The sequence below is a fragment of the Rhinatrema bivittatum genome, chromosome 1, assembly GCF_901001135.1.
Source record: "Rhinatrema bivittatum chromosome 1, aRhiBiv1.1, whole genome shotgun sequence".
Taxonomy (NCBI): domain Eukaryota; kingdom Metazoa; phylum Chordata; class Amphibia; order Gymnophiona; family Rhinatrematidae; genus Rhinatrema; species Rhinatrema bivittatum.
This window is the reverse complement of record NC_042615.1, coordinates 568,309,713-568,323,615: the sequence shown is the minus strand read 5'-3', so window position 1 is coordinate 568,323,615 and position 13,903 is coordinate 568,309,713. Positions and strand designations below refer to the sequence as shown.

Sequence of the window (13,903 nt, the reverse complement as noted above, 5' to 3'; positions counted from 1 at the left end):
AAAATAAATGAATGAGGCTGAAGGCAGACAAGCAGGTTTAAGATTTAAAAGCAGCAAAAAGCTGTACTTTTACACAGGATTTAAGCAAGGTGAGGGAAGAATTATTGCACACCAGCTCAAGAAGTCTATTCCAAGTTCATGATGCAGCCTGAATTATGTGCTGGTATCTGGTGTCAAAATACAACTTTGAAGTCAAAACATCGCATTGGAAGGGAGCATCAGAATGCAGATTTCCTATCCCAAGAAGAGTGAAGCTCACACTGGATGCACTAGTACACACTCTTTAAGATTGGAGGTATGTGAAGTAGTCTACATGATCCCATAACCAGAACAGACAAGGCCACGGACAGAAAGATAGCCAGCATAAAGAACTGCAGAACTACCCCATGGAGAGAGGACCAAGAAATAAAGAGAAAATAAGTGAGACAAAATGGTGACCCTGGGGAGTGACATAGAGTTCCACCCCCAATAGCCACATCTCCAGAAGCTTGGTAAAGGAAAGGCAGGGGAGAAGACATCTGGAGAGGGGGAAAGAGGGAGTTCCTCACCAGTTGAAGAGAAGAAATGAGTGCTAAACCTAAAGGGATAAAAGACCCAAGAGAGCAGGAAAATAAGAAAACCTAAAGAGAAGTATCCTTCAAAGATACTAAGGACTGTGTGAAAGGGCCATAGGTTTAGCTGGGTCTATTCAGAAGAGAAGATAGCTGGCATTTATTTATTAAAGCTCTAGGTGAGCTACATTCTGATTTACTGTTGGTTGGCAGAAACTAAATTACCTGTCCAGAAAGCAGGCAGACCTGAGAAACAAAGAAAACTTTCGCCACAGTTAAACAGATCACTTGGGGCTGGTCTATTTCACTATCAAGGGCTGAGGTGGGCAACTAAGAATTCAGTTGAACCACTGAGAGAATAAGGTATATGAGGGACTCTTTACAACTCTTTACCTGATTGTCATCATCCCAGATGAAAAGGTTACAGCAGCATGTAGGGGAAAATGCTTTATTCTCAGAATTAGAAGCAGAGAGCTGAACAGCTCTGCTAGAGTTATATTGGTAAGTGGTGGAATTCCCAGAAAGACCTCCCACCAAGCAACAGGAGTACCAGCACAAACTGATGTAAACAGGATGCCCGAAAAGCTAGAGAAGGGGACAATGGAAGATTAAAGAAATGGAAGATCAAAGAAAGTAAAGATCAAACAGAATGCATGTGAATCTATGTGTAACATGTTTTTTCGTTTAGTGCTTAATTGATCTTTAAAGTTTGCCTCAACAGTATTTTCCTTTAAATATTAACTTGCTTGCTGTTTGGGTCAATTTTCAGATTCTTAAGTCTGAACAAAACTTTTAAATTGCTTTTATTTTTGAACAAAAAAAGTGTGTTGATTTTATGATATGGCCATGTCTGCTGTTTTGACAGTGTCTTTCCTTGTGATTAGGTAAAGGGGAGGAGAAAATGGCATAGGGCCAGGAAGTTGTTGATGGTGTTATTTGGCACTGTACTTCAGCCCTTTCCCTCCAATTCTATTATAAGCAGCCGTTATGCAAGGTAGAGTAGAATTTACTCATCATGGAGATTGGGGCATGAGATCACATAAGGAATACCAGGCTCAAGAAAATTGCCTGTACCTAGACATTAGGAGATCCATATTCAGCTGCTGAGTAGCTAGCAATGTTAGACAGTTAAACTTAGCCAGCTAACTCTGCCAGGCTATTCAGTGGCATCCTTGAGATCCACAGTGCACATCCAATTGCCCAGCTCAATTTTATGAAAGGAGTTCATTTTCAACATCTTCTACATCAGAAGTATATTCAGATTTTTAAATCCAAAATTGGTCTCAGTCCCCTGGTTTTCTTAGGAATGAGGAAGTAACAGGCCTTATTCCTGGAGAAAAGGAAGTGATTCCACCTGTGGACAAAGATGGGCCTGTTGGGTTGGGTCCGAATTGAAGACTGAAAACCACTAGGATGAGAGTAGGTAACCACATTCCACAATTTTCAGGACCTAGTAATCTTTGGTGATCTTTTTCCTTTCTGAGAGAAAAGACTGGCCCTCCCCCATGACCAGAGGCAGTGGGGAGTGCACTTTGAGATATATCAAAAACTAGAACCACGTTTCACCTGCAGCTGCTGTGCAGTTTTAGATAGATGCCTTTCCTTTGTCGCTCTCTGGCAGGAAGCTATTGTTGCTATAAGGCGGGGTGGATTGAGGGCATTGGTAAGACTGGAATAGGCATCTCTGGAAGAACACTCTTCTATAAGAGAATTATTGGCATCTGGGAGTAGGAAGTTGGTCGCCTCCTTAATTTTGTCCCTGAATAAGTTGTCCCCTAAACAAGGGACATCTGCAAATTTGTCATGGACGTCTGCTCTCACACTGCTGGCACATAGCCAAACCAGCTTACGGATCCTCATTGTGGCTGTCAAAATCATCGCCACTGTGTTGAAAGCTTCAAAGACTGAGTGGACCCAAATGCCATTCACACTTTTCGGCATCCTCTATTGCCTTACAAACCATGGCCTGCTCATGGTCTAAAATCTTCTGTTTTATCTTCTTAATATATTCTTGTAAGTACTGCACTATATGCAGCCGATGCACTACAATACAAGAGCTCAGCATAGAACTTTGAAAATTTTTCTTTCCAAAGGTGTCTAGAAACTTTGGGTCCTTACCCAGAGGTGTGTTAGAGATCTGCATAGTTTTTTTGGTTCTCTTGAGAACTGACTCCACTACTATTGAATGGTGCAGGAGTTGTACCATACCAAAACCAAAGGCTGGCTGCACCCTATACTTGAAATCCATATTCCTGGCTATTGGCAGACAAGTGATGGGGTTCTATCATATCGTGGACTGGGGATCCTGAAGCAATCTGTGAATAGGGATTGCTGCCGAATCTGCTGGGAGCTGCAGAAGGTAGAAGACCTCCAATTTTGGATCTGCTTTTTTCCTGACATTAATGTTTAGCTCCTTTGTCTATGTATCTGGAATAGCGGAGATTCCCCAGTGGTGAAGAGTGCTGCAACAATTCTGGCAAGGGGTCTGACAGAATCTTTGCTGAATCCAATTCAGGCAGTAGGGAAACACTGATCCATGACCCCTATGATGAAGAACGTGAGCAGGGTGGAGACCTCCGTTGCCTCGGAGGGGTCATGCCTAAAAGGGATACTGTCCTAGCAGAAGCTCCCTCATTGTTCTCTGACTCATGGTGGAACTCCCCAACCCCAGGGGAAAGCTTGTCTGACTGCTGAAGGCTAACCTATATGTCCAGCAACTCTTGCGTAGGGCTACGCCTTGGTGTGGAACTAGTGGGAGCTCCCCTCTTTGGGAATGAACACCTCACCCATTTTGGATAGAAGACGCTCCAAAGCACCCTTCCTGTCTTCAGAAACTGATAAGGCAAAGAAATGCTTCACCAGTTCAGCGAGCTGGACCACTGGCTATTGTGATCTCTGCTCCAGAGCTGGAGAAGAGACATCCTTTTTAGAGACCCAAATAAACTTTTCCTCCCTGTGATGAAGTAGGGGCTTCACATAGGCAGAAACAGCCAAGAGAGACAGACAGTTAGAGACTCCAGAAGACAGAAGGAGCTCTAAAGGGCAGTCTGGAGACACAGTGCATCAAGGGGGGGAGAAAAAATAAATAAGTATTGGAACAGGAAGCATAGGAATTCTGAGAAATGTAGTTTGGAGATCCTTGACAGAGAATTAATTAGAATCAAAGTAGCAGCTAGGGAAAGGTGTGTTGCTAATTGGGAAACACATCTGAGGATAAATTACAGAATCAGTGTGTGTATTAATCCAGAGAGAACATTGCTTTTCAGACAGACAGAACCAGGCAGGAAGCCCAGATGGAAAGGGATTTTCTGGACCCAGCAGCAGAGATGCCTGCAGCCTTTAGTGAGGGCTTTTAAATCTGCAAAAAGTACAGTTGGGAATTAAGTGCTATATGATCCTAGGAAATTGGGCTAGCCTATACTTAAGCATTTAAACTGGAAAGTTTAAATGTAAGGTAAGCACTGATACATGGAATAAAGCTGTTCTGACTCTGAGAAGTGTGTTCCAGAAAACTGTTAACGGATCGTGCAGGGACCAGCCGATGATCTATAACACTCTTTGTTGGAAAACAGCTGAAGTACCTTACTCCAGTGAAAGAGAGGGCTCAGTAGGGGTGTGCATTCGTTTCCTACATATTTGTAATCCGCAACGTATAGGGCCATATTCGTTGTATTCGTGGGGAAGCGAAATGTATCGCGATTCCCCACGAATACAACGAATCTTCGCCAAATTATTCGGCCGTCTAAAGGAGCCAATTTAAACAACCCCCCCACCCTCCTGATCCCCCCCCCCCCCAAGACTTACCAAAACTCCCTGGTGGTCCAGCGGGGGGTCTGGGAGCCATCTCCTGCACTCACACGCCTGGCTGCCGGTATTTAAAATGGTGTCGATAGCCTTTGCCCTACTATGTCACAGGGGCTACCGGTGCCATTGGTCAGGGGCTGAGGCTGTGAGTGCAGGAGATGACTCCCGGACCCCCTGCTGGACCACCAGGGAGTTTTGGTAAGTCTTGGGGGGGTCAGGAGGGTGGGGGGTTGTACTTAATTCAATTTTAGCCGGAAAACAAATAAGAATTAACACATGTACGTATCGGGGGCCCCCCTTGCCGAATGCAACGTATCTGCCCCCTGACGAATACGAATCCCGAATGCACATATGGCATCCCTCTGCACATCCCTAGGGCTCAGTAGTGCTCCATGCCCTTACAGAAGGACTCCATTGCTGGGTCTCTGGTGTCTGCGCTAGTAAAATCTTCTCCGGTACCTTCTTCATCAACACCATGGAAATCGCAAGCAGAATTGGTGATGGTATTTTCAAGCCTCTGCACGGCTTACACAGTGGAGTACGCTCCACACCGAGGCTACCAGCGGGGCCCTGGATACACCAGGATCTGGAAAGAAAAGTGGAGCCAATGCTGCGGGGGGACCTTCCGTGGAGGAGCAGCCTAGTGGTTAGAGCAGAGGGCTGCAAATCAGGGAAGCCAGGGTTCAAATCCTACTGTCACTCCACGTGACATCAGGCAAGTCATTTTACCCTCCCACTGCCTAAGGTACAAACTTAGAATGCAAGTCCTCTGGGAATAGGGAAATACCTACAGTACCTGAATATAATCTGCTCTGAAGTGCCAAAAAGGAAAAATAGAAATCAAATAAAGAAATAAATAAAAAGCAGAGGTGAAGAGACTTGTGCAGATGTGGCACCAAAGGGTGTTGGCACCATGCAGCTTCTTCATACAGAAATGGCTCCTCAGGAAGAAGCCGCTTAAGTGCAGACGACAGCATCTCTTATGGAGCCAAGTGCTTCTGTGCTTTTCTTAACCCCAGACCTGCAGCAGATCCGGGACCCAACTCCGCAGAAGAAAGAGCTTTTGAAGAGGTAGTAAAGACAAGAATGGTCATGGAATTCAAAAGGGCGTGGAATACAGCGGATCCTTAATGGCTAAAGATGGAAATGAAGAAAAGGGGTAACCTGGGGTTACCTGCTCGGAATGGCTGTTACTACCCTAAAAAAAAAAATTTTTAAAAAGCTTCCCGGACAGACTGGATGGATCATTGGGTCTATTTTTGCCATCATTTACTATGTTACCATGCAATAGCCAACTCAAGGGAAAGTGGGGAAGTAAAAATAAATGTACTGCTATGGAGAGCTGTAGCATGAGATCTAAACAGCAGGATAAAGGATTAGAAATGTAGGATAAAAGAGTGAAACTGCTGAAAGAAATAGGTGGGGGGAAAAAACAGCATTTATTCAAAGGGTAAGGTTTTGTTGAAAAAAAAAATAATAATCCTCAGCAAAAATAACCCACTTCATACATGTTTGAAAATTGAGAGGGAATCAATCTTAACAGCACAACTAAAACGTCTTTGATCTATTTATAATAAATAAAAAAAAAAGAGGCCACAACAGTGCATAGAATGAAAAGGGGAAATAAAGGTTTTATGTACGTTTCCTTCTCAAAGCTTGTACTTAAATTGTACAAAGGATGCCAAAATACATGGTCTGCTGACATCCCTGACAGGCACTTTCACGTCAGGCTGAGTTCCTCACATCCTTCCTTTATCTTGTCTAACTCGATTTTCACCTACCCTTTTTGTTCTGGGATGTCTTCCAGCAGCATGTTAAGAAAATCCTGGAAAAGAAACAAAGAATCACAGTGACTACGTCCATCAGTGCCCAGATTCTGTGTTTATTCCATTAGTGATAGGGCTTTTAAAACCATTGATTGCTTTATGATAAGGACACAGCTATGGTCTCCTTACCATATACTGTCCATTTCTTTAGAAAGTATGGGGCTGTTGCTGAGCTAGGGCTACATAAAGTATATATGTCAAATATATAGAGTAACCAAATATTTGTTTTAAATGAATCAATGGTAACAACAATGTGCAAGAAAGAAAACACGGTAGGAATGCAGTTTTATTTGATACTAAAAACTGTTACATTGTCAAATTTGCTTTGTTTGTGCTTATATTTTGTTATTTTAAAACCAAAAGAGCTAAGAATTGGCAACTTTTTTTTTTTTAAACAATGAGCATTATTCAAAACCTTTGTAAAAAAATTTTATAAGACTCTATGGTGGTAATTTTCAAAGACTTTAGACTTTTCCCTATTAGGAAAGACTAAAGAGGTTAGAGCTGTTCAGCTTGGAGAAGAGACGGCTGAGGGGGGATATGATAGAGGTCTTTAAAATCATGAGAGGTCTAGAACGGGTAAATGTGAATCTCTTATTTACTCTAGGACACTCCATGAAGTTAGCATGTAGCACATTTAAAACTAATCAGAGAAAATTCTTTTTCACTCAACGCACAATTAAACTCTGGAATTTGTTGCCAGGATTGTGGTTAGTGCAGTTAGTGTAGCTGGGTTCAAAAAAGGTTTGGATAAGTTCTTGGAGGAGAAGTCCACTACCTGCTATTAATCAAGTTGACTTAGAAAATAGCCACTGCTATTACTAGCATCAGTAGCATGGGATATACTTAGTTTTTGGGTACTTGCCAGGTACTTGTAGCCTGGATTGGCCATTGTTGGAAACAGGATGCTGGGCTTGATGGACCCTTGGTCTCATCCAGTATGGTAATTTCTTATGTTCTTATGTATACATAAAATCGACATATAAGCACTTAAGTAGCCTCTGTGTGCAGTAAGCAAAATTTCAAAAGTGTGGGAGTATGCATGCACTATTGCTGTCATGTGGAAAGTTATGTGCGCACAGAGAGCATTTTGAGAATATTCTGAGCATGGTTTGGAAGAAGATGTACAAGAGCAGGTACGTGAAGCAGATACACAAGAGATGACACTGTAAAATTATATTCAAAGGCCACCATATCTTCCCCGATTTCTCTTTGGAAATCAAAAAGACAACAATACACTGTTTAAAATATCTTTCTATACAAATTCAGTTTTATTTACACCACAAAAGTGTATTTTCAAACAAAAGATAACATATGACAAATGGTGCTCAAATGTTATTGCATAGTCCACAGTGTATAAAGTACAAAGATTTTACTGTTTGTAATAATGGTTATTCCACAGGTTGGCATCAGAGCTCTTTTCACAGAGCTTTCAAACTCTTCTGGTCGGGGTTCTTTCTGGAGCTGCAGCCTCATCTGGAGCTCCAATTACAATTGCATCTCTTCTTCCTCCTGCAGCCTCAACCAGAGCTATAACAACAACTCCAACCTGTGAACCACCAGGCCAAAGACAGGACCAAGGCCTCAACATGTTTATAGAATGGATTGCCAGAACTCTCCGGAGTCAAGGACCTGTTTATCTCTCTTTATTTTCAGTTAAAAAGTTCTCTGTCTACAGTTGATAAATTAATTCTAAATCATTAAGGCATTTCAGGCATACACTTAAGGGTTTAAACACCAGTCTGCATAAAGATAGGCAGTCAAACAGCAAGCCTTTCTTATATAAAGTAGCAAATGACTGCTAACAGCTGGCTGTTTAAATGGAAACTCCCCCCAGCATAGTTTTCAGGCTATCTGGTTAAGATGTCTGACTGTCTGTCTGTCTCTGTTGGTGTCAGTCTCTGTTTCTCTATGCTTTCTGTGTTCTACTTTCAATTTGCTAATTTCTTTCACCTGGCTCCCTAATCATATTCCCTTAAAACTACACTTCCCATCAGACTTTGCTCCAGAATAACAACCAGAGAAGCTCCTGCTGGTGGTCAGTTGCTCGAAATTAATGAATGACATGTTTGCTCCCTTACAAACCTCCTATTTAAAACAAGTAGGGAAAGCAAGCGTACAGAGGCATGGTTTTGGAAATGCTAAACAAAATAGATTTGTATATAGGGATGATGGAGGTGTTTCATAACATACGGAGTACATGCCATGTCTCAGTATGGTTTTTTCCAGTTGTTGCAACTTGTTCAAAACTTTGTGTTAAGACTACCAAGAAAAGGACAATATTCTGGAAAACAGGAAACAGGACTGTTTCAGAATAAAATATTGTATTTAAGACTGTTCCTGTGTTTGTGTGTGAGACTTTAGGTAGGATTGTGGAGCTTATGGGAGGCAGTTGGAGGCAATGGAATGTTGGTAAGCACTTCATTTCAAAACGTTCCTCCCTCCTTCATGATCAGCATTGCCAATTATTTCCCACTCTTCCAGCTTGAGAGTCAAATGTGTGTGTTACAGCAATTACTATTTATAATTATAATCTTACTTGGCTAGGAGCAAGACACGCAAACAGAGAGAGGAAAAATATGGATACAGTACCTCAATTTGTCCAATTACCACAAGCCACTCTGGCATAAATTCAAATTTTAGAAAGCAAACAAGGACGAAGGGACTCCTCAATGCTAAACAAAACTGTTTTCTTGCTATTTGCAAAGTCAAGGAGGAGGGTGTTACATCTGGAGAAGTACACACACCAGACATGAACAGCGATAAATCTCTGTGTGTGTATGTGTATATGCATGAGTGTGTCTGTGTGGATTTGTAGGGTATATGGGTAGGAATGAGTGTATAGTAGGGTATGTTTGTGTCAGGGTATATGCATGGATGGAAGGAATGTATTATGGTGACTGTTAGGTCTATTATCCTTCTCTTTCTGCTCTCTGTAGCTTCTAAAGTTCTTGAAGACAATGAAGGTTAGTACTCTTTTCTATGGTGTGCATAATTCATGCAATAGCAACCCTGTGGTCAGAAGTCTGTCTCACACCATGTTCAGTACAACAAATACGTACTCTTTGACTTGTTCAGAATATATCAGGTTTTATTTCACAGTAAGCTGATCTGCCTAGGAGCTAGAATTGATGTAGTACATATGACACAGGTATTCACAGATCATCTGTTCACTAATTGCTAATGCAAGTATCTCTCTGCTAGCAAGTTCTTCTCTCACCACATATGGATTTGAGCATCCCATCTGTGCAATCAGTTAGAAGTATGAGATCCTTTATTCCCCTTCAAGCAGTCCTCATCAGACAAACGGTAACAGGACACTGAAATCCTCCTACCCAGCTCAGGAGGTTGGGGGGCAGGGGCGGGCAATACCAGACCTGGCACTTACAAATGCAGAACAGGGTTTTTGATGTCCAGACAGATGTTCACCTGAGTTCTAGTGATAATCAGAAAGTGCGGTTTAAATGTAAGCGCCGAAGCAGTGAGCGGTCATACTAAGGTTAAAGTCCTGGATTTCAAGAGTACAACTTTGCTAAAATGGGAGAGCTCCTTAAGGAAGCGTTGGCAGGAAGTGAAGCTCTTTATGAAGCAGATCAACAGTGGGCTCACCTAAAAGGAACTATAATAAGGGCAACTGATCATTGTTAGGAAAGTAAATGAAAGTAGGAGAGAAAGAAGACTGGTTTTCTCTTCCAAAGTAGTAAATGAAAAAGTATGAGAAAAAGAATTGTATTCTAAAAGTGCAAGGGATCTCAGATAGAGGAGCACAGGGAAGAAAATCTGGTAAAAGAGAATAAAGCTGTGAAGGTAGTCAGGATGGCAAGGACACAAGCAGAAGACGAAATTGCCACGGAGAAAAAATGAGCTGCTCATACTTTTTTTCAGATATGCCAGTGAAAGGAGAAAGGGAAGATGTGGGACTGGAAGACTCAGAGGAGAAAAGGAGAACTATATATGGTGGGGCACAAGGAAAAAGTAGAAATGCTAAACAAATATTTCTGCTCAGTGTTCACTGAAGGGGGGGACTGGAGAAGAATTGCCCATTATTGGCAGAGATACGTATAAGTGTGGAATAAATGCATACTATTTTCCAAAGAAAGTGTTTGCATGGAGCTAGAAAAATTGAAAGTGGACAAAACTCTGGAGCCAGATGGGATACGTCCTAGGATATTAAAGGAGCTCAGTGAGGTTCTGGCAGGTCTGCTGAAAGATCTGTCCAGTAGATCTTTGGAGAGAGAAGAGGTCGCACAGGACCTGAGAACAGAGAGGAAGTTGGTAATTACAGGTCAGTTAGTCTAACTTCAGTGGTGGGAAAATTAATAGAGACTCTACTGAAGGACAGCATAGTGAAATATTTAGAAATCAGTGGGTTGCAGGATTTGAGGGAGCATGGCTATACCACAGGAAGACTGCATCAAAGAAATCTGATCAATTTTTTTGTCTGGCTGGCCAGATAATTGGCTCAAGTTTGTACGTTGGATGTGGTATACTTAGATGTCATCAAAGCTTTTGATACTGCTCCACATTGGGAGCTCATAAATAAACAACTGTTTAGGGATGGGCTCCAAGGTGATGGACTGCATTAGAAACTGGCTGAGTATGAGAAAACAGAGAATAATGGTTAATAGAATTTACTTAGTGGGGAAAAAAAAGAGTGATAAGTGGATTGCCTCGGGGTTTCATCCTGGGACATGTTTGTTTCAATGTCTTTGTGAGTGATATTGAGGAGGGCCACCAAAAAAAAGGCTGCTTTCCTACAGATGACACTAAAAGTTGCAAAAGAGAGTACACCTCTGAGGGAATAAACAGACTGAGAATTTATGTGGTAATGTAGTTTTTGACTGTTTTGATCTGAAAGTGGCGGAATATAAGATTCTTAAATAAATCAAAGAAAGCCAAAGGAGTGGTCAATGGATTGGTAGTTAAGGTTTAATGCAAAAAAAATGCAAGATCATGTATATGGACTACAAAATCCAAGGGCATGAGAGGGAGAAAAGGATATACTAATGTGCACCAATAAAGAGAGGGCCTTTGTGGAGATGGTGTCAGATGATGTAAAGATAGCTAAGGTGCGTAGGGAGAGGAATAACAAGTGGAAAAAAAGGAGGTGGCAATGTTTCTGTACAGGGCAGTGGGAACGAGCAGTAATTCCCACAGGCCTGGAGACGTGAACTAGTCAGACTCCAGCCTTTCTTAAAACATAATCTTTATTCACAGCTTCAATCACATACACAACAGTGGGCTGCCTTTACCTTCAGTGTACTCTCTCTGTTCAGAGTTTGTTTTGATTTGTCTCAGCTCAGTGTTTGGACAGTGTTACGATACAGGAGCTGCCTTCCTCCCAGAGACCTGGACCTGGTCTGGTTATTCCCACCTGGACTCCAGCTCTTATTCCCTCCAAGCCCCACCTGCCCCTCAGGATACTGCTCATAGGGCCGGATTTTAAAAAGGTTGCCCGCGCACAATCTTTTAAAATCTACCCCCATGGAGCTTACTTTCCTTAAGGTATTTAAGGTGGACCAGGCATCTAGCCTAGTCCTGCAAAGGTAAATAGGGGAACACTAGGGGCACTGCCTCACATACCCCTCCCCTCAGCTTGGACCCACTGGGGCAAGCATCCCTACTCCCTCCTGGATCCCTTCCAGGATAGTCCAAGACCTCCCAGTCTCCTTTCTCTGGCTTCCTACCAGCTATGCTTGGGAATGGGGACCTAGTGACATGCTCACTCCTATCTCTTAGGGTTACCCTCAACAGCATCACAACCACTACCCAGTGTGCCATTCATGCAGTGCACATCCCCAGTCCTTTAACTAAGTCCTTTGCTGGCTCTGGGTTCACATTTCACCCTGATTGAGCTTTATGGACCAATTGGGGAACAACCAGTCCTGGTTCCTCAATAAACAGCTGCGCCCACTTCCTGGCATGTGGTATCTCTGATGTACAGCCCCTCCTTAACTTCTCTGTATCCTCAGTTGCTGGAGTTTCCACAATGCCATCCTCTGGGCTCCCTGTGGACTCTTCGTCCAGGTTCTCTGCAGCTTCTCCCTCTGGGCTTTCTGTGGTTTTCTCCTCTGTACATTCTGCAACGCCTCCCCTTAGGCTCTGTGTAGTTTCCACTTCTCTACACTCTGGCCACTCATCCACGCCACTCACCAGCTCTTCCACAGCCTCACTCGTTGGGGTCTCCGCAGCGCCACCCTCTAGGCTCTCCATGGTATCTCTCACTTGCCGTGCCTCTCTCTCTCTGGGCTTCTCACGGGAGTTGTCTCTGTACTCCCATAGTTTTTGGGCACTCTACAGGGCCTTCCTCAGAACCTCCTGTAGCGCCAACTTCCAACTTTTTAACACTTCCTCCTTCTGGGCAGTCTCTGTTGCCCTCTCCAGCACTCTCTGTTACCTCTCTCTCAGGGTTCTCCATTACCCCCTTCTCAGAGCTTCTCAAGGGAGTAGACTCTAGACACCCGATAATGTTTGGGCACCCTATAGGGTCTTCCTCAAAACCACCTGTAGCACCATCCTCTGGCCAATCAGTGTTGCAGCCCACTAGACACTCTGTAGTGCCCTCTCCTGGGCACTCTGTATCACCACTTTTTGACAAGGCCAACAGGATCCACTCCAAATAGACCATGGCCCAGTGTATTTCTTGGATCCATTTTTGCTCAGCCCAGGAATGGTAATTCCTTGCAAGGCTCTCTTGTAACTTTCTATCTTCCTCCTGGAGATTCTGAATCTCCACTCCAGGTTTTCTCATGGCTGCACACCTTCCATTCAGAGTGGCTTGCTTGCTGGAAGATGGCCCAACCCTGTTTCCATTCACTGTACTCACAGCCCACTTTGGCAGCTTTTTCAGGGCCAGCCCTGCTGCACCAGAGTCATTCCTCTTTTCTTTATTTCAACGCAAAAGAAAAGGTTAAAAAATGCCTGCATAACCAGGAATAACTAAATCACTTACAGCTCGATACAGTATCATCCGGTCGAAGATTGCCCGTCTGTAACGTGCTGGGAGCGCACAATACAGACGAGTAAGGCCATCCAGCGATACAGTCTCCAGTTTCACGCGTCCTTAGCGCTTTGTAAAATAGACACATTACCCTTTCCGCACCCAGCATGTAAATGAACGAAAAAGCTGTATAATGAAGGAATTAGCTATTCCCCTCCGATACTGTAACGGGCGCTGATATTATCTCCTTAGGAACCCGCTGTTTTGCCGCGGCCTTAACGTGCTAGTTTACCGCCTCCCCCTAGTAGGAGTTAGGACTGTGAAACAAATCCATCGACACCGCTTAAGATACTCAAACACAATAAAACAATAAGCCTGGCACCCTCCTTGATGTAGTACGTCCCGGATGCCCCCCCCTCCCCAGCGCGCCCCCTCCCCAGCGCGACATCACACAATGCATAAAATAATTTCTCCAGCCTTAAAGCGACAATTTTGGTTTTTTCCAAAAGCGACTTACTTTTCTGAAGCCATCAGGAACACGATCTTAGCTCCTCCGGACGAAGACGAAGATGGCCGCCTGCACGGGGAAAGCGTGCAATTGGCAGCTGAAGACGTGACGTCACGACATTTGGCGTCACGAGATGTGACGTCACGTCTTCAGCGGCCAATTGCACGCTTTTCCCCGTGCAGGCGGTCATCTTCGTCTTGAGCTACGATCGTGATGGCTTCTGAAAAGTAAGTTACTTTTGCGACTTACTTGACAGATCCCAAAAGTAAGTCGC

At 43.5% G+C, this 13,903-nt stretch overlaps 1 protein-coding gene across 4 annotated transcripts in view; it reads right to left on the bottom strand.

The window, feature by feature from the left end:
• Positions 1-13,903, bottom strand: part of AOPEP (aminopeptidase O (putative)) — a 772,742-nt gene that overhangs the window by 356,830 nt on the left and 402,009 nt on the right. For all 4 annotated transcript variants that reach the window (XM_029617464.1, XM_029617473.1, XM_029617484.1 and 1 more), the window contains exon 9: positions 6,137-6,180. In XM_029617464.1, the coding sequence (XP_029473324.1) occupies positions 6,137-6,180 (44 nt within the window). The remainder of the gene's footprint in view (positions 1-6,136; positions 6,181-13,903) is intronic.